This window comes from Pantherophis guttatus, chromosome 1 (genome assembly GCF_059756535.1).
Source record: "Pantherophis guttatus breed Tessera chromosome 1, ASM5975653v1, whole genome shotgun sequence".
In the NCBI taxonomy this organism is placed as follows: domain Eukaryota; kingdom Metazoa; phylum Chordata; class Lepidosauria; order Squamata; family Colubridae; genus Pantherophis; species Pantherophis guttatus.
Genome location: NC_142063.1, coordinates 328,612,275 through 328,638,976, shown reverse-complemented (window position 1 = coordinate 328,638,976; position 26,702 = coordinate 328,612,275). Strand labels below are relative to the sequence as shown.

The 26,702-nt window shown below is 43.1% G+C and overlaps 1 protein-coding gene across 2 annotated transcripts; it reads left to right on the top strand.

The window, feature by feature from the left end:
• Window positions 1–130: 130 nt before the first annotated feature.
• TMEM120A (transmembrane protein 120A) lies at window positions 131–25,872 on the top strand. 2 transcript variants are annotated; one of them, XM_060693157.2, is made up of 12 exons: window positions 131–315; window positions 8,908–9,026; window positions 11,801–11,920; window positions 13,233–13,292; window positions 15,226–15,321; window positions 16,159–16,248; window positions 16,708–16,773; window positions 17,283–17,344; window positions 18,180–18,272; window positions 19,616–19,680; window positions 22,183–22,251; window positions 23,189–25,872. In XM_060693157.2, the coding sequence occupies exons 1-12, from the start codon at window positions 241–243 to the stop codon at window positions 23,291–23,293; spliced, it is 1,020 nt and encodes a 339-aa protein (XP_060549140.1). In that variant the 5' UTR covers window positions 131–240; the 3' UTR covers window positions 23,294–25,872. The 2 variants fall into 2 exon arrangements, with proteins under 2 accessions (XP_060549140.1, XP_060549141.1); XM_060693158.2 differs by lacking the exon at window positions 131–315 and adding an exon at window positions 374–617.
• The last annotated feature ends 830 nt before the right edge of the window (window positions 25,873–26,702 follow it).

The window sequence follows — 26,702 nt, the reverse complement described above, 5'->3', positions numbered from 1 at the left end:
TTCGACCTCTCGCCCTCCTGCCCTCTCAGCCGTCCTTCATTCCGCCCGCCGGCCGCTGTCTTTCGCCTCGGGCGCTCATTGGCCGGGCCCTCAGCGGGCGGGTCCCCGAGAGCCGTGTCGGATTGGCCGAAAGCCGTCCTTCGGGAAACGTTGCTCCCGCCTCTTTCTCCACTACGCCCCCGCTCTGCGGGAAGGCGCGTCGGGAACTGGGGTTGCTCGCCGGTCTCCGACACAGTCGCCATGGCCCGCCGTCCCTCGGTCGCCGACTGCCTCCGGGATTGGGGGGAGCTGCAGGACGGCTTCCAGCTCGCGCAGGTGATCTTCGGGAGGGGGGGGGGGTGTTTGGAAATGCCACGTCATGGAAAGGGGCGTTGTCGAGCCGGAGACAAACGGGAGTCGGGCGGCGGCGGCGGCGGCGAGCGGGAGGAAGCCGGTCTTAGTCCCCCCCCCGGCGGCCGCCTCCAGTTGGCAGCGTTCCTCAACCGGGGGTCATCTGAAGGAAAGGGGGATGCTGCTCCGTTCCCAGCCCGGGAGTTGACATCGGACAAGCGGGGGGATGGAGGAAATAATACCTCTCGGACTGGATGAACAAACCGTTTGCTCTCCTTCCCGCTTGGGTGAAGAAAAGAGTATTTTGAGCATGTGCAGATTGCCTGGGCTCGAAGCGGGGGGGGGGGAGAGGGGAGTGCGGGCACAAACTCGGGTTTCTTTAGGTAGAAGTCCAACTTCTATTAAAGCAGAAAGAGAGAGAGTTTTTATATCTTCTAGCCTACTGCATGCATGAGAAGAGCACTGCTGAGCATGTGAAGAGTGCCTGCCCTGCCTGGTGCTTTCAATAAGGGGTGGAGGTGGATGGAAGCTTTTCTTGAGTGTGCTGCCTCGCTTGCTGTTATCTTTAAAGGGGGCCTTTGCAGACCAAATGATCTGACTTTTATTTGAATGATCATTTACATTCATTTACAAATGGATGATCGTTTTTTTAAATAAATGCCTTCTGCAAAATAGCTGTGTTTGGCTGGAGCAGCCTTGTATCCAGCAGTAGATACTGTAGACAGAAGACATGGCTATATCATTATTTTACTAGTCCAAAGGGTTATCACATTATCAATATCAAGGGCTCTGTACTTCTGGTACCAGTTGCATAGTAGCAGTTATTACCGTAGATATGCTTTTGCTCTGCTGTAAATTACAAAATCAAAGGGTATCTAAGATATCTGCTATGAAGGTAAAAAAAAAAAAAAATTCCTTACAACTACCTGTCAGTTTACCTGTCAGTTCCGTATCTAGCCTCTGTTTGAAAGCACTCTATCCCAAAATTGTCCACTTTTCTTGGTAGGCTTTTCCATTATTTAGAGCAGTGGTTCTCAACCTTCCTTATGCTGCGATCCTTTAATACAGTTCCTCATGTTGTGGTGACCCCCAACAATAAAATTATTCCTAACACCATTGAAAATATATGTTTTCCAATGGTCTTAGGCGACCCCTGTGAAAGGGTCTTTCGACCCCCAAAGGGGTCCCAACCCACAGGTTGAGAACCACTGATTTAGAGGGATATACTTCTGTACACTGGCCAGATTCACAGAACATCATCCTAAACCATTGTGGGTTGCTGGTTTATGGCATTGTGTGTATGCAGACCCAGCCAGCTGTGTTTATACAACAAACCATAGTTTGGTTTCAAACTTTTCAGGTTGTAGAGTGATTATCTATCTTAAATCCTGATCAAGAAAGAAAACTATGTTCAAGACAACTTTTTTCCCCGTTAGTGTCTCACAGAACCTCATCAAATTTTTGTGCTGATGGTTCTGCAAAACAGTTTTGAAAACCTGACTAAATATGTGGCAATCCTAGGCAGATCTTGATAGTTGAAATCTCCTTTTGAGGAATTTGGCTGTTAAGTTGCCTGGAGGTATCTAGCTGACCCCTTGAAAATAGGATGCTGAATTTTCAGGTATCTGTATTGATCCGGAATATCTGGATCTTCTGTTTTTCAAGTCAAACTGACTTCCAGCCCTTCTTTTTTCATATATTATTAGTGAGGAGAAAACTGAAAGTGTGTGTACATGAGTTCCAGGTGCTATGGAAAAATCCTAAAACTCTGCAGGTGTGGATGAAGCTAGGTTTGATTATGGGATCTGAAAGGTGTGGCATGGAATATGGGAAAACTCCACTTTTCTGAGAAACTTGAATGGTTGACCTATTGATACTGGAGTTACTGAGGAGGAAGGTAAAGAATTTGGGGACAGATATTAAGAAATTAAAGTGACTCTAGCTTGACTGAGAGCGGTATCTGTTCTAGATGTTTTATGTGCTTGGAGTTCATTCTGGAGCAAAGGTAGAATATCAGTTACATTTTATTCAGTTTATAGATTATATGACTGTCTAAAATACGTTGACCATATAGTGTCCTTCTCAATCAGCTGAGTATTTGGGGTGGGCGGCACAGTGTTGTGCTAATTCACCTCAGGGTCGATTCCAGTTGGTGATGATTGGGGAGGAGATTTCCTGCCCTCAGCCCTACTGTTTGAGGTGCCTCAGGATTTGGTGCTTTCTCCTCTAACATCTACATGAGGACTTTGGGGGGACTCATTTATTGCAATGAGTTGAGGTATTTTATTGCAATGAGTACAGGTCATCCTCGATTTAGGCCCACAATTGAGCCCAAAATCTGTGTTGCTACCGTAAGTGAAACATTTGTTAAGTGAGTTTTTCCCCATTTTTACAACCTTTCTTGCCACAGTTGTTAAGCAAATCATGGCAGTAACACAGTTGTTAAGTGAATCTGTCATCCCGATTGACTTGGCTTGTCAGAGGTCGCAGAAGCTGATCACATGGCACTGCACCTGTCATAAATAGGAGTCAGTTGCCAAGCATCTGAATTTGGGGATGCTGCAATGGTCGCAAGTCTAAAAAAACCATCATAAGTCACTTTTTGCAGTGCTGTTGTAAGTTTGAACGGTCACTAAATGAACTGTTGTAAGTCGAGGACTATGTGTACACCAAAAGAGCCCTCACAAGACTGAATGATTTTGGGGCCCACTGATTTCCCAATGTGTAATCCAGGGCTCTTCCTAGAGACTCACGACTCCTGCTTAATAAGCAGATGACAGTCCATGGCATCTGGGGCCTTTGCCCAGCATCTTAGGTGCCAGTGGCGCCTATTCCTGGATAGGCAAGCTCTGCTTACAGTCACCTATGCTCTAGTTACCTTCAGTTTAGGCTACTGTAACACACTCTTTATGGGACTGCCCTTGAAGAGTATCTGGAAGTTTCAGCTGGTACAGAATGCACAGGCGGTTTGCGTGCTCCTAAAACAGTGCATGCTGCACTTTTGCTCTGTGAGCTGCATTGGCTACCAGTTTGTTTCTAGGTCCAATTCAAGATGCTGATTTTAACCTTTCAAGCTTTTCATGATATGGGACTGGGTTATCTGAGGGACCGGCTCTCCCCAATTACATCAACCCCCACCCCATTAGACCTGGCACACGCAAGTACCATCAGTTAGGAAGATACATTTGGGGGAACTTATGCAGCAGGTCTTCTCTGCTGTGGCACATTCTTCTGCTTGAAATTAGATTAGCTCTGTCCTTGTTGAAGTCCTCAAGACCTGGTTATATCACCAGGCCTGGGGCTCCCAGCGATCTGGAGATATGTCTAGATCAGCAGCCCCCAATCTTTTGGGCACTAGGAATCGGTTCCGTGGAGAGAGGTTTTTCCGTGGACTGGAGGGGGCGTGGTTTCACATGCTGCCTGCATCCTGCGGATGGGGCTTCGCTTGTTTATGTGGCTCGGTTTCTGGCATGCCACGGATCAGTGCTGGTCCACAGACCAGGGGTTGGGGACCCCTGGTCTAGATGGCTCCACTACTGAGATGGATATTTCCATTATCTCTTTGCCTGGGATTTGTATATTTTGCTTTTAATAATATTTAACTTTTAATACTCTTATATTTTTATATGATTGTTGTATATATGTGTTTTCTATGATTGCTGTACATTCAGCAATCTGTCAATTCAGAGTCAATTTTTATGAGATGGGTGGCCATATAAATTTGACTGATAAATAAAATGTTGCCATTACAAGGAGACTGAGTTCATGCAATGCAGGTAATCCTCAATTTACAACCACAATAGTTATCTTTGTGACCGCCTGCTGCTACCGACGGCCTCCCATCGACCTGTGCGCTCCCACAGAGAGGGCCTCCTCGGGGTGCCATCAGCCAAACAATGTAGGCTGGTGACCTCCAGGGGGAGGGCCTTCTCTGTGGGGGCACCTACCCTCTGGAATCAGCTGTCCCCAGAGATAAGGAGAATCCAAGACCTCGGTGCCTTCCGCCGTGACCTTAAAACTTTCTTTTTCCAGCAAGCCGGGCTGGCCTAACACTTTTTAAAATGTTTTTAATTGTTTGTTATTGTTTTTAATTATGGGGCCAAATTTATATATATCTTTTTAATTGTATTTTAATGTTTGTAGTTTATGCTTTTACTTGGCTGTTCACTGCCCTGAGTCCTCAGGGAGAAGGGCGGTATACAAATTTAAAAATAAATAAATAAATTGAGCCCCAAATTTCCGTTGCTAAGTGAGACATTTGTTAAGTGAGTTTCGCCCCATTTTATGACTTTTCTTACCCCGGTTGTTAAGTGAATCACTGCACTTGTAAATAACACAGTTGTTAAGTGAATCTGGCTTCCCCTTTAACTTTGCTTGTTGGAATGTCACAAAGGTGATGACATGATTTGGGGACAGTGCAGCCGTCATAAATATGAACCATCTGAATTTTTTATTGAAAAGTTTTACAAAAAGAATAAAAAAAAAATTCCCCCTGTTCCCCCCACCCTTTCCCCCCCTTCATCCCACCCTCCCCCCCCGACTTCCCAGAGCAAAATACAAGGTATTTCATTTAATCAAACATAAGCTAGATTAATCTACTTATCCTCAAAGTACTACCTCCCCCACTGAAACCTTAACTCCACTACAGATAACCAAATACTTCTAATACTAACATTCATTCATAAACTATTTGATATTTTCTTGTCTGATACTTATTTTGAATATAATCAATCCATCTTCTCCATTCCGATACGTATCTTTCTTGCGTGTGGTCCTTCAAGTATGCCGAGATTTTCGCCATTTCTGCTAGGTCACCATTTCTGCTAGGTATCTGAATTTTGATCACATGACCACAGGGATGCTGCAAAGATCATAACTGTGAAAAAATAGTCGTAAGTCACATTTTTCAATGCCATTGTACAGTCACTAAATGAATTCTTGTAAATCGAGGTCTACCTGTACACAGAAAGACACTAATTAGGAATGAAACTGATCAAGAATGAAAAACGTTAATCAGGCTTGGTAGATGATGCATTTGTAGACATTAAATAGATCTGGTTGTACAAACAGAAGCTTCTGGTGAATTGATTTATTTACTAGATAAACATCCCAGCCTTCATCAGGAGCTCAAAGAAGTTTATGCAGGAATTTTAACCCTATGAAATTGGTTGGGACTGGGATTGAGCTGAGAAAAAATGATTATTCTCAATTACCCAGTGAGTTACAATGGATTTAATCCAGAGGTCTTCAAACTTGGCAGCTTTAAGACTTGTAGACTTCAACTCCCAGATTTGGCAGCTTTAAGACTTGTAGACTTCAACTCCTAGTCTGGAAGTTTAAGTCCACAAGTCTTAAAGCTGCCAAGTTTGAAGACCTCTGGATTAAATCCTTGAAACAGATCTCCCTGATCCTAGTCCAGATGTCACAACAGGTGGCAGCCTTTAGCTGATCTTGGCTGCTCTTAAAAATCTTAGGCAGGATCAGAGTTGATTAGCGCTTGGATGAGAAACCACCAAAATAGAAAAAAATATCCTACCATGTTTCCCCGAAAATAAGACCTTGTCTTACATTTTTTGAACCCCGAAATAAGCGCTTCGCCTTATTTTTGGGGAGGTCTTATTATTTTGGGGCGCATGGAGCAAGACGGGGCTCCTCTTGCCGTCTTACCTGATTTCCAGCTCTGTCTCCCTAACCCTAAACAGAGGAAATGGTGGTGACCAGCTGCGCATGCGTTTAAATATTTTCAGGGAGGGCTTATTTTGGGGGGGAGGGTTTATTTCCGGGGGAGGGCTTATTTTCAGGAAAACATAGTAGAAAAAGCAGTAACAAGCCACTTCTGTGATATTGCCGAGAGACCTAGATGGTTGGAAGTCAAGCTTGATGTGAAGGAGTCTTAATTCAAGAACAACTTAATTAAAGAGAAGGAGGTCTATGCACACAGAAATAGCAAAGATACAGGAGGAACTTTGCAATGGTATTTGAATGTGTAGGTGGTGATGCTTCTTCCTTCCTGTTGATAACGCAGCTTATCAAAAGAATATTCTGGTTCTCAAGGATGGGAATAACAAAATAGTAGAAAAGAATAACAAGAATGGAGGGAATTCTCTGGACTTTGGGGTTCCTGTCCTTTTCAAGCAGTTTTAATGTACCAGATTGCAGTTTGATGGATACTTGGGGTGTTTCTGATCATTAAAGGACAACAGTTGGAAGTAAGGGAATATCACTGCACCTAGACCAGGCATTGGCAATCTTAAACACTCGAAGAGCCACAAAGGTCCTAACCAGAGGCCCCCCTTTCAATTCTGGAGCCGACCGGAAATCGGAATTCCGGTTCCCCCACCAGAGTCTCCTCCTACCGTGGTGTCCTTTTTTCCTCTGCCGACTGGAAGTACAGGCACCCCCCACATAGAGTCTCCTCCTAATGTGCTGTCCTTTTGCCTCTACCTGTCCTAACCGAAAGCCCTATCAATTGTGGAGCCGACTGGTGACAGGGAGCCGCAGCAGAGGGATGAAAGAGCCACATGCAGCTCTAGAGCCACCGGTTGCCGATCCCTGACCTAGACTTTGGCACATCTACTGACCTTTGTGTATAGATGTCTTCTACATCTGCATACAAAGCACAAATAATTGCCCTATGTTACTCAGTGATAATTGTGACACACCTTTTCAGATGGCAGAGAAACCTGAATAATGAGGGAGTTCACTTTGACATCCTTCTGACTTGTATTTGCATCATCTATCCTGGTTGAAAGGTTGTTCCTCAACCTTGTGAAGTACAATAGATTGAGCAACAGGGCTGCACTTGCAGCTCTGCCAAGCAAGCGCAGGCATCTTTGCCTTGAGACCAAAGTACAGTCTTGCTTAGTGGTATTACATCATCAGTGTACAGGGCCCTTTCAGAAAATGTCCTGTTCCTGAATCTCCCTTTCCCCACTTTTCCATATGCAGAGAAACATTAGAAGTTTGTGGTCAACAATTTTTGGCTCATAAGCTACCTGGTCTCTACTAGATTTATGCACCTTGTAAAGCCATTGTGGGGTTTGTTTCCTTTAGGTTTGATTACTATAGGTAATCCTTCACTTACGACAGTTCGTTTAGTGACTGTTCAAAGTTACAGCAGCACTGAAAAAAAGTTACCTTTGACCGTTTCTCACACTTACGGCCATTGCAGCATCCCCATGGTTATGTGATCAAAATTCAGATGCTTGGCAACTGAACTTATTCATATTTGTGATGGTTGCAGTGTCCCAGGGTTACATGATCCGCTTTTGTGACCTTCTGACTAGCAAAGTTGATGGGGAAGCCAGATTCATTTAACAACCTTGTCATTAACTTAACAGCTGCAGTGATTCACTTGACAAAAAAAGGAGCAAGAAAGATTGTTAAATGGGGCAAAACTCACTTAACTATCTCTCTTAGCAACAGAAATTTTGGTCTCAATGTAGTCATAAGTCAGGAACTACTTATATATATATATTTAGGGTGTGAATTTAACAACTGTAGTTTCTAAATCAGGGTCTGTGGCTTAACATTTTGTGACTTAAAATATTTTCAGTTTGTTTGCCATTCAAACAACCTTTTGGTAAATTATAATCTAGAAAACCAGTATATAACAAAGCTAGATTATTAAAACAAAGCAGAGGGGTTGTTTAAAGGCATGGTCACCTGATGGTCATTGTGTGTAGGGTTTCCTGCCTAAGGGGGTTGGACTAGAAGACCTCCAAGGTCCCTTCCAACTCTATTATTCTATTCTAAGGTCCAAATTTGAGAGTAAAAAGTCAGGTCTTTGTCTGACTCAAACAGATAACATCAGTGCTAGCCAGGATCCAGGAAAGGGTATTCCGAGGCCAGGATGCCCAATTAGTGAAGGCATCACAAAATAGCACATCTCTTCCAGCTGTGGGATAGGTAGGGTAGGGCTCTTCTACCTGATAGAACTTTAGGATTGGGTAGGTATATATTGGAAGAGGTTTTTCAAGTATCACAATCTCAAGCCATTCAAAGTTTAAAATGTCGTTACTAGAACCTTGAAGTCCAAGTAGTAATATACCAGCTGACAATTTGTAAAGTTTGTAAAGTTTCTGTGGGTTTCAGAAGGATGTGATTAATTTTTGCCTTAAAACAAGATGTGGCCCCAGGTAATGTGGCTTATATAATAAATTATGGTTTAAGAAGTGTCAACTTGTTCATTATCTTTATAAATAAATTATTTGTAACCCCTTTCCCCAGTTTAGAGGCCTGCTAGATGTGTGAACAAGTATCCAGAACTATTCAGTTGTTGAGAACTTTGGAAGTTGAGGTGCACATATCTGGCAAGTGCCCAAATTCAGAAAAGCTGGTGTATAACTTAGCGTTGTAGATAACTTCATGACTATGGCTTGCTCAACGAATCACGGCTTGAGATGATTTTTGAAAGAACCCTGTGGGAATTGCTTAAATAAGTGAATAACAGCCCATGTCTGCTATTAATGATGAAGCTCTCCAACTTTTTATTTACCAGGCATGTACTAACCTGCATTGTAAAAAAATGTCAAGTTTCTTCCCTAAGATGTGCTATTCTGTTCTTGTTTTCATTAGGAAACTCAGAAGCAATACAGACAGAAGCTGGAAGATCTGACAAAGCTCCAAGATAGCATCTCCAGCTCCATTTCACGACAGAAAAAGCAACTAAAGGAGCTCTCTCTGACGCTTAAGAAGTATGTTTGTAGTCATTATTCTATATTGTTTGCAATGCCTGGGTGGAAGTGCTTGGACAGGTCATGTGTATTAACTATTGAGCAAGCAGATAACTTTTGTATTATATCTAAATGCCAAAAATTGAATTATGAACCATGAGGTTGAGTTGGCTCTCTTTTCTGTGTGTGTGTCAGCTCCTTCACCTGCTCCTTCTTTCCCCCCTCCCTTCTTTTAAAGGAGACCAGACAGCAACTAGACTTGAAAATCGTTTAATAGTTTAGATTCTTCCCTTCCTCTCTTAAGTCCATCTTAAAAGTGAAAATCAGTCTGTTGAAAAGTCTTGCCCATTTTGCTTCTATCAGGGCATTTTCTGTCTCAGCACAAGAGTTGGGAGAAGCTGGTAGGAACAGAAATTAAGCCAGGAGTTGTCGATCTATTCAAGGATAGGCGGGAAGGGAAGCTGAAAATTAATTAATATTAGATGAGATTTTAGACACTGAAGCTGAAGGTCACATACTTTGGCCACCAAAAGAGAACCTTTTCCTTGTTGGAAAAGGCCCTGATGTTGGCAAAGATGGAAAGCCAAAGGAGAAGGGGACGGCAGAGGATGAGATGGTTGGATAGGGGTCACTGACGCAATGAACATGAATTTGGGCAAACTCTGGGAAGTAGTGGAGGACAGGGAGACCTGGCAAGCTATGGTCCATGGGATTGCAACGAATCGGACACGACTTAGCGACTGACCAACAACAACAAACGGTAAGGTTTTAGCATTTTTGCCTGGCGTTTTGTGAGATTTCATGTAAGAACATTGAAAGCTTAAGAGTTTGTTTCAGTTTTAATCAAGAATTTAATGCAGGGGTGGGGGTGGGGGGTTACTATATTGCTGGCTCCTGGATTAAGTTTTTCAAGCTTTTTGCTTGCCTGTTCCATGTGTTGGTATTGTATGCCCCATTGTGTGTGGGGAGGGGGGAAACCAGCTTGATTGAGAAATCTTTCACTTTACAACTTTGCTTGAGTTCAGGTAAGAATTGTGCCATGTATTACATTCTTATTACATTCTGAGATTTTTTTGCTAATATGATTTTAAACTTTGCTTGGATAAATGCTATTTAATAAATTTTAGGCATATCTGAACACCTTCCTTTTACTAACAATTATGGGAAAGCTGAGGTAAAAATGGTTTTCTTTCAGGGCTAATTTAAATAAGTTTGTACCATTGAACAGGGGGACGCGGTGGCTCAGTTTCTAAGATGCTGAGCTTGTCGATCGAAAGGTCGACAGTTCAGCGGTTCGAATCCCTAGTGCCACGTAACGGGGTAAGCTCCCATTACTTGTCCCAGCTTCTGCCAACCTAGCAGTTCGAAAGCACGTAAAAGTGCAAGTAAAAAAATAGGGACCACCTTTGGTGAGAAGGTAACAGCGTTCCATGCGCCTTTGGCGTTTTAGTCATGCCGGCCACATGACCACGGAGACGTCTTCGGACAGCGCTGGCTCTTCGGCTTTGAAACAGAGATGAGCACCGCCCCCTAGAGTCGGGAACGACTAGCACATATGTGTGAGAGGAACCTTTACCTTTACCATTGAATGTTGTATGATTTACATCAGGGGTTTTCAAACTTAGCAATTTTAAGACTTGTGGACTTCAATTGGCTGCTTCAGAAATTCTGGGAGTTGAAGTCAACAAGTTTTAAAGTTGCCAACTTTGGAGACACATTACATTACATTTACATTACATTTTGCAATGCTGCCATTCTGTGTTTAAGCCAGAAATTTGATGTGTTTCTTCTGAATAAATCCACACATCAGCTGGCAGAAAAGTTTTAAATGGAGTAAGGTTATAAAAAGTTGAGCCTTTGAGGTAGAAGAGTTAATCTCCTTATGGGAACCAGGAAAAAGAAAGATAAAATGACTGGTTGTTGAAGCAGCGGTGTTAACTCTTATTAAAATTAAATTAATAAGCTATAGTGCTCTCCAAATACTTGTTTCTGCAACATTATATTTGCTTATCTGCTAAAACCATACTGGTTTGTAAATAAGTCTTGCAAGAATTTATAATAACAATTAGATTGTCAGTTGGAATGTTAGTAGTTGTTTTTATATAAATTGTTTTGCAATTTGATGTTACAAAAGACTTTGAAAGGAAATGCTCATTGTAGGCTCTGATAACTTTCCATCTGCATGCATTTCTTGCCTTTCAAGAGGAAGAAGCAGACTTTATACCCTGAGTGTATATTCATTACACCCTTCTATTGCCAAATACTAGTTTTGAGATTAGTGTGTATTTGGAAAGGATTCTCATTACTGCTTGGATAAGCACTTCCTTTGTGACTTGCACCAATGGTTCACTTAAAATGGGAACAGGAGATGTCTTGTTGATAGGCTTTTTCAAAAGGCAATTTTTGAAAAAAAGCACCTTTGGGACTCCAGCCATGATCCTCACCTGTTTCCATCTCCTCCACATGCAGCTGGGAGAGAAAAAAAATCACTGTGTGAAATTCTAGAGCACAGGTGTCAAGCTCGTTGTGTTATGTTGCCGTCGCGTGACGTATCGTGACATTTTTTCCCCTTCGCGGAGCTGGGTTGGGCATGGTGGCCTGCCTGTGACACACCTGCCCACAGGCCGCCAGTTTGACACCCTGAGGATACCATCTCAGGGCTGAGGCACAGAAGCTTTGAAACAGGAACTGAAAGCTTAGGATGCTGGATTTGGAAGTTTAAGGGGAGATTTGGCTGCTTATCAATCACTTTCTGTCTTCTTTGAAATGTGTTCCTTCTTCCCGGTCCTGTACAGGTGCAGATCTCTTCCTGACCAGAAGCAGGATGAGGATGCTCTCGAAGAACTTCAAAACATGATCAAAGAGAGACAGGATGTCTTTTTTGAAATGGAATCATACTTGCCAAAGAAGAACGGGTAAGGGGATTGAACTCAGATTTCCCCCAAATTAACATGGAAATAAGAAGGATTCTGTTCTTAATAGTTTGCTCTATTATTTATTTGGTTGCTACAGCCACCTATCTTTCGTTCACGACTCTAAGCAGCTTACAATAAAATAGATAGAACTTAGGCCCGTGATGGCGAACCTATGGCATGTGTGCCACAGGTAGCATGTGGAGCCATATCAGTGGGCATGCGAACGTTGCCCTAGCTCAGCTCCAGCACGCATGTGTACGTCAGCCAGCTGATTTTCAGGCCTTCCAGGCCCACCGGAAGTTGGGAAACGAACCGTTTCTGGTCTCTGGAGGGTCTCCAGGGGGGTGGAGAAGGCTGGTTTTTCACTCTCCCCAGGCTCCAGAGGCTTTCTAGGAGCTTGGGGAAGGTGAAAACTGCCTTCCCCACCCCCTGGGAGGCCCTCCGGAGGACAGAAATGGCCCGTTTCCCGACTTCTGGTCCCACCTCCCCCCAAGAAAGCCACTGGAGCCTGGGGAGGGCGAAAAATGGGCCCACCGTGCCATCACATGCCAAAAGCAGGGGAAGCGCGGGGGAGTCCCGTGCGCGGGTGGCAGGGCACATTGAATTATGGGTGGGGGTACGCATGCACATGACCTCCCCCCGCTTTTGGCTTTTGGCATGTGACGACAAAAAGGTTAGCCATCACTGGTGTAGGGTCTCCTGCTTGAGTGGGGGGCTGGACTAGATGACCTATAAGGTCCCTTCCAACTCTGTTAATCTGTTATCTCTTACTGTTTTTATCTTTTATACTATAATTTTATCCAATAGTAAGCCACCCAGAGCCACATCACAGCGAGATTGGGCAGAAAATAAATTTAATAAACAAATATAATGAGAGATTCCACTTAGCTACTTATAGCCAATGGCTGTTTAAACATAGGCAGATTTAGAATAGCTTTACTGTCACTTCAAATGTACACTTATTGGCATACATTAAAATATTAAAATATTTCATCTGACAGAATGCCAGTATGATTCTATAGCCAAAGGTGTTTGTAGCTAGTTTGGTGCCACCAGCTCTTGGTAACTCTGGGAACAGATGTCAGTTGTGTGTTAATTATAGTTAATTATAGCAAAATCACATATTATGTACCCTGTTAATGCAGTATTCTCACAGCTGCTGTCAAAAGGAACCAGGAGGCTGATGACTATATCTTATTATGATTCCTTGCAGATCAATTTGAGATGTTGAGTATGCTCGGAATGTGAGACTTGTGTGACTCAGGTTATTGTTATGGAGGTGGACTTTTTCCCTCTTTCTGTTGTGTTCCAGGTTGTACCTGAGTCTCGTGCTGGGAAATGTGAATGTCACACTGCTGAGCAAGCAAGCCAAGTAGGTGCTAATTGATTATAGTTTCCCTCCTTGCTGAGATGTTTTACAGATTAGGAATCCTCTTTTAAATTTCAGAATATGCAAATGAAGTTTTTTTTTGTGCTAAGACACAAAAACAATCAAACAAGCTAAGATTAATGAGCCATGGTGGCGCAGTGGTTAGAATGCAGTAGTGAAGGCTACTTCTGCTGCCTGCCAACTGCCGGCAGTTCAATTCTCACCAGCTCAGGGTTGACTCAGCCTTCTATCCTTCTGAGGTCGTTAAAATGAGGACCCAGATTGTTGGAGGCAATAGGCTGACTCTATAAACCACTTAGAGAGGGCTGTAAAGCATTATGAAGCTGTATATAAGTCTAAATGCTATTGCTATTAAACTCTGAGTGTTATATGTTATATGTATATGACTCAACTTACAACAGCAGTTGGGACTGGGACTGCTATCAGTAAGTGACATAGTTGTAAAGCAGAACAACATTTGACCCCATTGTTTAGTGATGATCAGCATTCCCCTGTTGATGTCACTAAGTGAGTGTATGGGTCATTAAGTGAGTTCTTCATGTGACTGTGACTTCCTGCCTGCTCCCCCAGTGACTTTCCTTGTGAGAAGTCGGCAGGGAACATTATAAGTCTCAATCGTTTAATTGCAAGGATGCTGCAACAGTCAGAACTGTGAGGACCCATTGTAAATACCAATTTTCAATGCCATTGTAAACCGAGGTCTGTACAGAATCAGATTAATCATCAACAGAGGCACAAAACAATGCTTGGTGAAACACAGGTATATTCTTGAAAGAAAAAAGACTATACTCTCCTAAGTATAATTTAATTGATTTAATTAATCCTCCAGGGAGGGTATTCCATTCCATTCTGATTCTAACAACTCTTGTTCCTGTCTATGGAGATTCTCAGTCATCCAGGTCATTGCTGTCCGTCCCAAAGGTGCTTTTTTTCAAGAGGCAACTGGTTTTTTCGGTTTTTCTTTGAAGACATTTCGCTTCTCATCCAAGAAGCTTCTTCAGCTCTGGCTGGATGGTGGGGAATGGACCATCCAGCCAGAGCTGAAGAAGCTTCTTGGATGAGAAGCGAAATGTCTTCAAAGAAAAACCAGAAAGTCCAGTAGCCTCTTGAAAAAGCACCTTTGGGACAGCTCTTGTTCCTGCTTTTCCTTAATAAAATCAGAAGCCACATAGGCGAAGGCTTTCTGATGCTCAGTGCTAGGCAGGCTCATATGAGAGTAAAGAGTTCCTTAAGACATCAGAGTCAGAGTCCCAAGAGCTTTCAGATCAAATCAATATTTATTATAGCCATAGACTGCCATACGAGTAGTCCCCATTCAATAACCAGTTGTTTCACAGCTGTTCAAAGTTATGAAGGCCATGGAATAGGCTCTTTGCAGCCGGTAAAGCATCTCCAGCCATCGTAAATGGTTGTACTGCCCGAACAAAAAACATGAATTGTGGTCACAAGGCTGCAAGTCAGCTTTATGATTCGTGGCATTCTGCTATCACACGACTGTGATTCGTAACGTTTTGGCTGGTTTCCAGCAAAAAACCTCCCACTTAAATGAGTGGGTTTGCTTAACAACCATGGCATTTTGCTTGACTGCAACATTCACTTAACCACTCCAAAAAAGGCTGAAAAATTACTTTTGCTCCCATGGGTGCCTCGACTTAACAATCACAGTGACTTTTGTCTCTAATTCTGAACTCAATCGCAGGCATATATTGAGGACTCCCTGTAGATAAACAGCTTGAGAAGTTCTCCATCTGCCATCCTTCAGATTATGTTGGAACTCCACTTCTTAGGGTTAGGATTTGGGGAGTTACAGTCACAAGATACTTGGAAGGTAGCAGGTTTGGAAAAATGGAGCCAGGATTACAAGTGTCTGTCAGAACTGGCTCATTCCCCCTCTCTTTCTGCCTCCCCCTTTTAGGTTTGCATATAAGGATGAGTACGAGAAGTTCAAGCTTTACCTCACCATCATTTTGCTCATCATTTCCTTCACCTGCCGCTTCCTCCTTAACTCGAGGTGAGTCCACAATCCTGAGAGATGGACAATCTCTCCCCTTCCTTTCAGCCAGCTGAAGTTGCTACCTCCAATCCTCGGAGGACTTTGGGAAATGGCAAGGCAGAGTCAGCTTCCTTTTTTTGGAAAGGCAAATCCAGGTGTTGAAGGAAGCAGCAATTTCAGTACAGTGAGATTAATTTTAATGGGCATCCAAATATAAACAGGCTAAAAATTGTAAGCTGCCAACTTTAATTCTTGATAGTGATGAGAGATAGGGGCCTCTCCTCCCTTTCTTGCACCCGGCTCTGCCTTGCTGTCTCCTATGTCTCCTATTTACAGACCCCACGCATCCTGGACATAAACTGTTTCAACTCCTACCCTCAAAATGACGCTATAGAGCACTGCACACCAGAACAACTAGACACAAGAATAGTTTTTTCCCGAACGCCATTACTCTGCTAAACAAATAATTCCCTCAACACTGTCAAACTAGTTACTAAGTCTGCACTACTATTAATCTTCTCATCGTTCCTGTTTCCCTATGACTATCATTAAGTGTTGTACCTTATGATTCTTGACGAATGCATCTTTTCTTTTATGTATGCACCAAGACAAATTCCTTATGTGTCCAATCACACTTGGCCAATAAAGAATTCTATTCTATTCTATTCTATTCTATTCTATTCTATTCTATTCTATTCTATTCTATTCTATTCTATGCGGATGAGAAAGGTTTGGAAAGCCAACCAAACTTCCATGCGCTCAAAAGCCCAATTGGGCTTATTATCAGGGGATGTCTTATTTTGGGGGAAACAGGATATTATAATTGACCCATCACTTTCTCACTTTTTATGTCAGGGTAACGGATGCTGTCTTCAATTTTCTCCTGGTATGGTATTACTGCACGCTGACAATTCGAGAGAGCATCTTGATCAACAATGGTTCTAAGTAAGTAGTGCTTCTGTCCAGCGTTTTTCCTTCCTTAAGCTAAGAAGATCACGTACATATTTAGCCAGGACACCCTGAATGTTCTCTGCAAAATTATTCCTAGTCCTGCTTTAAAATTCTGGGGATTGAATATGGGAGCATCTCCTTAGGAATCTTGGCTTGCACATAATGCATTCAAGAGGTGAGTCCATCCAGCACACACTTCCTGGTCTGACTGCAGCAATCTTAAACAAGAGTAGAATATTTGGGGGGGGGGGGGAATGTCTCCTCAAGAGGCAACTCAGGTGTTTTCCCTAAACCTATGGCTATTGGCACTATGTTTGGTGTTCAGTGCAAGGTATTCCAGCTGCTATTCCCCTTGCACCTTCCAAATGGAGCTTACAATAATCGTCTTACTATATTGGGCTATCATGCTTAAAAGACAAATACTAATGAAACTGCTTACATATGCTCTTCCAGGATTAAAGGCTGGTGGGTACTTCATCACTACATCTCCACCTTCCTCTCAGGTGTCATGCTGACTTGGTGAGTCTTCAAAAAAAAAAAAGTTAAGCATAATTTTATTTATTTTTATTTTAATTAGATTAAATTAGTCCTTTGGAGGTAGGGCGGCTCACAACAATTAAGATATACAATCTCAATCCAAGTAAGAAACATGTTAAAATGCATATTAAACGCATATTAAAATACATTAAAAATCAAAACCCCATCAGTCCAGGCTGGGCAATTTAAACAGCCATGTTTTTAGTTCGCGGCGGAAAGTGCGAAGGTCAGGGGTCAACCGGAGCCCCCGGGGGAGTTGATTCCAAAGGGTGGATGCGCCCACAGATAAAGCTCTACCTCTGGGAGTCGCCAGCCGACATTGTCTAGCCGACGGCACCCTGAGTAATGATTGTGATTTCAGTGGTTTTAACTAACATCCTGTGAGTTCGATTAATTCCTTTCCAGAGCCTTCTAGGAGAATAGCAAGTGTCCATCACATGTCAGTGGATTCTGATTACATGTGTGTTTCTGCATTCCCTCTGTCTTTGCAGGCCAGATGGCCTTATGTACCAGAAGTTCAGAAACCAGTTCCTCACATTCTCCATGTATCAGAGTAAGTGGGACGGCATTAAAGAAGCGGGAGGAAGGAAGCGGTTGAAGCAGTGGTGGGATTCAAAATTTTTTACTACCGGTTCTGTGGGTGTGGCTTGGTGGGTGTGGCTTGGTGGGCATGCAGGGGAAGGATACTGTAAAATCTCCATTCCCACCCCACTCCAGGGGAAGGTTACTGCAAAATCCCCATTACCTCCTGATCAGCTGGGACTCGGGAGGCAGAGAATAGATGTGGGCGGGGCCAGTCAGAGGTGGTATTTACCGGTTCTCCGAACTACTCAAAATTTCTGCTACCGGTTCTCCAGAACTGGTCAGAACCTGCTGAATACCGCCTCTGGATTGAAGACCCACAAGTATCGGGGGAGTCAGTAAAATGATGAATCCCAGCCTTTATTTTCGTAGCTACATTGCCAAAATTCTGCAACACGGAACATAGAACGCCATTTTCCGAGGGAGGCTTCTGTTGTTACTGCCTGAGTGTTTGAATAAGGGGCAGTCAAACTACACTATCTAAGGATTTCCTCATGGGAGGAAATTGAGAGGAAACGGGAAATGGCAAAGGAGCTGGCAATGAAGCAAAGGGCAAATTACTGTAGCTGAAGCAACTCAAATGTATTGGAGCTCCACCCACCCACCCAATACTGTGAACACTAGATGTTTTTGTTTTTAAGAAGGGAAAAACCATACTACCACCAAAGGTAATGGATGAAAGGCTTTAAAACTAGAGCTTTGCTTTTAAGGGACATTTTAATAACAATGAGGGATGGATAATTTTAAGTATCTCAGTGTGTATGCTATGCCCCTGAATTTTGAACTCCTTTGCTGAAATTTGATAGGCTTTGTCCAGTTTCTTCAATATTATTACCAGAGTGGTTGTCTGTACCGGTTGAGAGCTTTGGGTGAACGACACAACATGGATCTCACTGTGGGTAGGTACAATTTCTGCTTTCTCTTTTTCCTTTCCTGAGGCAAACTCTCCTGTGTGAGGGATTCACTAATGGCTGTGGGGTCAACAGACAGTGGTGGCGCAGTGGTCAGAATGCAGTACTGCAGGCTACTTCTGCTGACTGCCAGCTTCCGGCAGTTCAGTTCTCACCGGTTTAAGGTTGACTCAGCCTTCCATCCTTCCAAGGTCGGTAAATTGAGGACCAAGATTGTTGGAGGCCATAGGCTGACTCTGAAAACCGCTTAGAGAGTAAAGTAAAGCACTGTAAAGCAGTATATAAGTCTTAAATGCTATTGCTGTTGCTATCTCTACAGAAGATGCTCTTCTGGTCACTGGTTTTGAAAGGAGAAAGAAGTGGCCATAAAGATGGGATCATTGTGAAATACTAGGGCTGGGAAGCCACAACAGGCCAATGCCTGATGGACAGCAAAAGCTTGTGCCTAGTATACAGTATACTGTATACTTGATATATAATGAAGTGGGAGATATGTAAATTTGTATATAGAGCAAGGAATAGATTACGTATTAACTTGATTTTGATGTAAATGTTAGAAACCAGAGATGCTGAGCATTGTCCATTATTTTACTTTTAAAACTATAATAATAATAATAATAATAACAACAACAACAACAACAACAACAACAACAACAACAACAACAACAGCTTGTGCCTAGGCTTGCTTCGTCAATTCTCATCTTGCAAGGATGCTCGTATGGTCCATAATTCCTCCAAACTGCAGTTTCCCCTAGCTTTGGGTACTGGAATTAGATCTTAGGCTTGCTTCATCAATTTAGATCAGGCCTAGTTCGTATTTGGATGAAGGGGCTCCCAGGGCTGTAACCTTTATTAGCAAGTAAAACAAAAACACCCCAGAATGAGGTAATGACTATTGCATGTCATAGCCAAGAAAATCCTGTTCTATATGATCTTTGTGGCTTTAGAGATATTAACATTTTTACAGTCCTCTTCTAGATATCGTCATTTAAAAAAGCAGAGAATTGCAAATAGCCATGTTAACACATTTTACCAAAAAAAAAAAAAAATCTGAATCTTGACTAGGAGGTAGTTCTGCTTTTCAAACCAGCTTACCCTGCCCTTCTCAAAGAGATGAGCATTTTATTCTTGAGGAGGCGGATTTTAAGCATGTTTGGCCTGTCTCTAAGCTTCTCTTATTTCCTGTTCTGGTAATGCTAGCCTAGGAGAGGTGAGAGGTCCAATGTTAGCTGTCAAATCTCCCAAAGATTGCCATCTCCAGTCAGTCTGAAGAGCCCATTGGGACTGCTGGACCTTGGCCTGATTCTTTGGTTGTGTGTTTTTCCTTGCAGAGGGTTTCCAGTCCTGGATGTGGAGAGGCCTCACTTTCCTGCTTCCGTTCCTTTTCTTCGGCCAAGTAAGTGTGTCATCACTTCTTTTGGGATTATCTTTAGTCTAGGCAAGGCAAAACCAGGTTTATTGTATCTGAAGGGGCATAGTTTCTTCTGAGTTTTTTTGTGGGGATTATTTAATTAGCAGTTTTTATCCTGTCTTTTATTATTTTTTTAGAAATAACTCAATGTGGCAAGTATGCTTAATATTCCTTCTGCCTCCTATTTTCCTCACAACAACAATCCTGTAAGGTGGGTTGGGTTGAGAGTGAGTCACTGGCCATAAGTCATTCAGCCTGCTTTCATGCATAAGGCGGGACTAGAATTCCCAGTCTCTAGACTACACTAGACTAGACTAATGTAAGAGTTCTTACATATATTTTATCTTTTCTCTTGCTAGCTCTTTTTTCAGGGGAAATACATACTGTGCTTATAAACAACTGACTAAATGAGACACAATGAAACCGTGCTACATAGTAATAATAATATATTTATTTCGTGTTATAAATTTATAAAATAAATTAGAAAATTGAGCTTTTACCTGATAATAATGATGTTATAAATGTTCGTCATGTTATGAAGACTAACGTGAGATGGTTAAAGGAACAAGACCCCTTCCCTTCCAAACCTATTTGCAAAATGAGAGTTTGTTACAAAAGACTGCAATTTTCTTATGACCAGCGTGGGCAGGACAGTGATGCCAAATCACCATAGAAACTGGCAGGTACAGGGGATTCTGGCATACTTTGTGAAGGTTGAGAAAATTCATCTGATTTGTCCGGTTTGTTCTGTTTTTTGTGTTTTAAACCTATTGCACTCCTTAAGATATTGTGTTTTTCCCCCATCTCAAATGCCAGTTTTTGGGGGGGGGGAATTTCTTCCCTGTGTTTGTTGGAGGGCTCTGGGGAGAAGTCCAAAAACGATTGAGGTGAAGAGTAATTAAGACACATAGTCCTGGAATAATCTTTCTTATTTATACCTAATAATTTGATGTATCGATTATTGCAGGGGTCTCCAACCTTGGCAACTTTAAACCTGGCGGACTTCAAGTCCCAGAATTCTGGGAGTTGAAGTCCGCGAGGCTTAAAGTTGCCAAGGTTGGAGACCCCTGGATTAGTGTTTCATATGTCCTCTTTCTCCTAGATGGGATGCACCTCCTGATTAACTCATGTGAATAATCTGGATTCTAGATGCATTTTGTACCCCAAACAAACTCTTGTCCCCTTATGTGATAATTAAACTGCCAAAAAAGCCTGTGCTTATGTGTCAGGGTTCCAAGTAACACCCCCAACCAAGTAAGACTCCGAGGTAGGCATTTCCTCAAAGTTCCATTTTATTAGAGATGTCATATTGGCACATCTGGGAAATCCCGAATCTGAAAGCTCCTAGTTTTTACCCACCCAAAGGAAAGTCCAAGTCCCTTCCCCTGCACCCACATGTCCATCACATGGTCCAATCAGGTCACCATCCTAACTGGAGTAGCTTCCCAGTTGCACGCCTCTCCAGGTGCAGGTTGAATGTCCTTGACTCCCAGTGAAAGAATGTTGTGGTGGTGGTGGCTATACATCTTATCCCGTCGCCATCCAACCCCCCTCCCAATTCCCACAGCATGCCCATCCTCCCAAGTATGGCAGCCCTGAAGATCAGAGGTGGTATTCAGCCAGTTCAAACCAATTCGCCCGAACCAGTAGCAGAAATTGTGGGTGGGCCCACCTATCCACCCCGGCTCTATGCCATACTATTTAGGCACGTTTTTGAGGCCGAGTGTGTGCATGGAAGGTGCATACGCCAGCAAAGCACATGTGCAGAAGGACGGGCCGTGCATGGACACACGCTCACATTTGCGAACCGGTGGTGAAAGTAAGTGAATACCACCCCTGCTGAAGATCCAAAGAAAAAAAAGTAGGAAGGAAAGAAGGGAGGGAGATGGAAGAGATTGAGAAGAAAGATTGCTATACAATAAAAAAGATGAAATGGAAGAAAGGCAACCCCGAACATGTGTAAATGCACTAGGATAAAGAATGAATTATTAAAAAATAAAAGAGAATAAATATGAGTAAAAACAGAGAAATTAGAATTTGAGGGCGAATAAAGATGATGTTTATACAAATAAGCATAGAAATTTTAAGATATGATCAAAAAAATGGAAAAAGAAGATTTCGTCAAATGGTAACTGAGTAAAATGTATTTGAATAAGACAAATTGTATAAGTTATGATATGGCCAATACTCTGTTCATAAAATATGCGGGTGAATTTGTGGGCGAAAAAATCAATAAAACTTGATTCAAAAGAAAAAGAAAAAAATGCCTCCAGGGCTGACATTACATTGAAATCCCAGTGGGTGGCAGAGGGAGGGACAGGGACGCTCATCGGAGCAGAGAGCTCTCCGTTTGAAGGAGAGCTTTTTGATTTAAAAAATCCTAAAAATTCTGCTACCAAAAACCAGCGGTCTGACCTCACAGTGACACCTTTTTTGAGGGTGGGAGTCGGACATGTTGCAAATAAAACAATTATCTTCTCTCTCTAGTTCTGGCAACTGTTCAATGCCGTCACACTTTTCCAACTGGCCAGCCATCCAGAATGCAAAGAATGGCAGGTAAGAGTGAATTTGTAAGCACAGGAAGAGGAAATGCTCTGTTCCTTTCCCACCCTTTCAAAATCACGGCCCGGTTGAGGAGATTACAAGCTTTGTCAATGCTTTCAGAAATATCCAAATGCCTTCTAAGTACAGCCAGCATGATACCCGTGGTAAAATACATGTAGCTATCTCAGTAATCCTCCCAATGCCCATTATGTCAGCTTCTCTCATAGTGTGGATAACAACCTTTAAAGGGATTACAGGCAGTGGATGGAAGGTTATCAGATAATGGAGAGAGATTGACTGTTATCTCAGCATGGCTGTCTAGGAGTGCATACCAATACAACTTACAGCAGGGATGACAAACTCAAGGCCCAGGGGCTGGATCCGGCCCATGCGGTGCTTAGATCTGGCCCGCAGGGTCGCCCTGGAAACAGTGAAGGACTGGCCTGCGGTGCTTCTGCCAGACAAAACGGAGCTCAGGAGGGCTGCAGGCAGCCCTTGCGAGATCCATTTTTGCTGGCAGAGAGTTGCACATCATCAAAGTTGCTGTACATCGACACATAAAGACAGTTAAGGCTAGCCTTGTAAATAATTATACAAGCCTCACGAAAGGCATAGGTGCTTTAACATTTTGAACTAACATCCATGGTACAACACCTCTTTCTGATGCTTTGCACTGCTCTCCCTGTTCTACTCTAGAATTCCTGACAGTTTTGTTAAATTTATCTCTCTTCAGCAGTCCAGTCCTTTTGAAAACTGCTGTCTGTCTCTCCGTCTCTCTCTCTCTCTCTCTCTCTCTCTCTCTCTCTCTCTCTCTCTCTCTCTCTCTCTCTCTCTCTCTCTCTCTCTCTCTCTCTCTCTCTCCCTCCCTCCCTCCCTCCCTCTCTCTCTCTCTCTGTTTCTCTCTTCCTCTTAAAGCAGTAAGCGCTGACCATGTAAATTTCATTGGCAGGTCCTGATGTGCGCCCTCCCCTTCCTCACCCTCTTTATTGGCAACTTCTTCACCACATTGCGAGTTGTTCATCAGAAATTCCAGAATAAGACCAAGAAGGAATGAGCCTTCAAGTGCCTGTCCCCCTTCCTGGCTATCCCTGTTGGTGGGAGCACTACTACTCTGCTGACCGAAGGATCCACAGTACACTGGGCGTTCTCCTCCTCCTCCTCTCTCCCTCCTTCCCTCCCTCCCTGTGATTCTCTTGCATACAGATGTCAATGAAGCCACGCCCAAATAGTGCTTCTGCCACCAACTTGAGGCCTTGAGGCCTTCCTGCTGCCAAAAGGAACTCTGGACTTAAATCAGGTGTGGGATTCAAGGATTAGGGTGAAGTACTGTATGAGGAACCCAAGTGACTCTTGGATACAACTCCCAGCTGACACCTGCATGGTTTGGGTACCCTTCCTCCAAAGCAGGGGGCTGAAAATTCCCAGAGCCTGTCTGCCCAAACTGAATGACAAGAAAAGGAATGGAGCAGGTTCAACCTAGACCATCTAATATTTAGTACTGAGGACATTAACTATTATTGGAAGCAGATTATATGGGCAAAGAGTGTTCTCACTATTTCTGCTGGGCTTGATTCTTTCCTCCCCATCTTCAGAAATGTTCCCCTATCCTAGATTATTTCGTTACCACGTATGAGTGAGCGGAGGGGACAGTTTCTCATCTGCACCTTCAATACAGAGCCTGCTTTTCCGCCTCGGTGTATATTTTATGACAAATCTGAGATGATAACCAGTGGCTGGCAGATTATTTTCAGCCCCCTCGTCGCAGTTCTCTTCCTGGAGTTGCCTTCTCACCTCTTGAAGGGGCCAAAGACCCAGCGCTTCTACCCCTGTGCTCTTTTTTCGGAACATGGATTCACAAGCACCTAGGATACATCTTGCCAGAGAAGCTGAAAATAACCTTTATTTAACCATAGTTGGCTGAGCAAACAGCAGCAGTGGTGGCATTTGGCCTCCTCCGATCTCGGTCCATATTGTCATTTGTGTGTCTTAAGTGTTATAGTGGTTCTAAAACTGGAAAAAGCTGGCCTACATCCAAACATGCATTGTGGTCTTTAAATATGTATTCTTAGCATATTAAGGGGTGGGCAGGAGGCTGGAAAATAAAGAATGCGGAGGAAGCCTTGGTCCCTGGCACTTCTAGGCAAGGGAGATAGTATTATGTTAAGGATGTAAAACTCTGGACTCTCACAAATATAACCGTTGATTCTTAACTTTAATGCATAGATACTTCATACAGCTCAGGGTTCTACTAGGAGAGGACCGTACACCATTCTTTACCTCAGACCACAACCCCACTTTTTAGGAATGATGCTGAATCACACTAAAATCTTAGTTTAGGCATTCTGCTGCTGGAATGAGCAACCAGATCCTACAAGCCAATTGTGGACCTCAGCATTAAGGGGGATCACACCCTTTCCAAGGGAACTTTATAGATTCACTGGAACCCATTACATTGAAAACACATCTGAAAATGGTATGAATCCAAAGTGTGCATGGCCTGATTGGTAGCTACAGTGGTTCCTAGGAAGTGTGAGATTCTGGGGAAATGGAAGGGCTGTATATCACCAACCTATCAATGCAAATATTGTTCAAAGCAGCAGAATTTTTTTCAGCGGTTTTGTCTGGATGTCTTTAAGCAATGTTTTGATTTTCTCCTCTCCTTTAAAAACAGATGTTGCAAATCCCATTATTCCCAGTTTTGCTGGTTGGTTGGTCCCTCTCTCCTCTCCAATATGTAGATACAGAGAAATGTGATACAAGACAAAGCTTAAGCACACAGATTGTCCTTGAGGTAGCCTTACTCTTTATTAAACTTAAATGGCTGCCCATCTACCAGAAAGAACTGTGGGCAGCAGACAAGAATCAAAACCACAGTATAATTAAAACATTTTAAACAACATTGAGGTCCTAATTAAACTTGCATTCCTCAACCATTAGCTGCTTTCTAATGGCCAGCAGAGTTGGGGCCAGCCATACTTCTGGGGTGAAGCTGTTCCATAAGGCAAGTACCATGATAGAGAAGATTGCTATTGCAGTCTTTCTCATAGATTGATTTCCAGATGTGCTGGGTACAGCTGTCATCACTGAACTAGGCCATTGGGTACATAGGCTGAAGATGACTGGCACTTTAGCCTACATCATGCAGAGACAGACAGTTAGGTAAATCTTAAGTAGAAGTTGCACTGCAATGAAAGTTACAAAATGAATGGGAGGAAAACATTGTTTTGATATTTTAAAGAATACTCCATGGAAAAGGAATACAGAATACCTTTTCCACATTTAGGCATTTTAGTCACTGCTCATCACATTTCCAAATAATGGTGCATGATATTGGTTGTGAAGGTGGAAAACTACAAATGATTGGAAGAAGTCCTATTTAAAGCCCAAAAAGCCAGTATGGTCTAATGGTTAAGGCATCAGGCTAGAAAGCTGGAGACCATGAGCTCCAGTCCCAGTGTAGCTGTGAAAGTTGGCTGTGTGACCCTAGGCATGTCTCTCTCTCTCTCAGCCCAATTTACCTCACAGGGTGGTGGTTATGGGGGAAATAGGAGGAAGGTGTGTTGGATATGTTTGCCACCTTATGTGTAAAAAGAGTAAAGGCAGGATATAAATAAACTTTTTTTAAAAAAAAAATGCGCTGCACTGGGATGCCTCAAAAGTCACTGTTGGAATTGCTGTCTAGCTGCTTCAGCCGTCGAGAGAATTTCTGAAAGCTTTAAGATCTCGACCCTGTGGAACACAAATCCCGCCTTAATGTTATTTGATTCACGAGGTAAAACTTGTTTGGTTCCTTTGACTCAGCCTTCCATCCTTCCGAGGTTTATAAAATGAGAACCCTGATTGTTGGGGGCAATATGCTGACTAAACTGCTTAGAGAGGGCTGTAAAGCAGGGATCTCCAACCTCCAAGCCGTGAACCACTACCAGGCCGTGAGCCTTTTGGAACCAGTCCGCAGAAGTGGCGGGTGGGCCAAAAATTGAACTGCCCATACAAGCACGCTTGCCCACCACTCACACAAACCTATTCCCTGTCCCCCCTGCCCCCACTGGTCCATAAAGGTTGGACAACTCGGCTGTAAAGCAGCATGGAGTGGTACATAAGTCCAAGTCAGTGGTGGAATTTCATTTTTTTACTATTGGTTCTGTGGGCGTGGCTTGGTGGGCGTGGTGTGGTGTGGCTTGGTGGGCATGGCAGGGAAGGATACTGCAAAGTCTCCATTCCCACTCCACTCCAGGGGAAGGATATTACAAAATCTCCATTCCCACACCACTCGGGGGGGGGGGGGGGCAGTCAGAGGTGGTATTTCCCAGTAATCCAAACTACTCAAAATTCCCACTACCGGTTCTCCAGAACCTGCTGGATTTCACCCTTGGTCTGAGTCTTATTGCTATTGCTATTTCAGTCCAAACAGGGAGTGCCTATATTGGGTTTTAATTGGGATTTTATCTTTGCTTTTTTCTTCG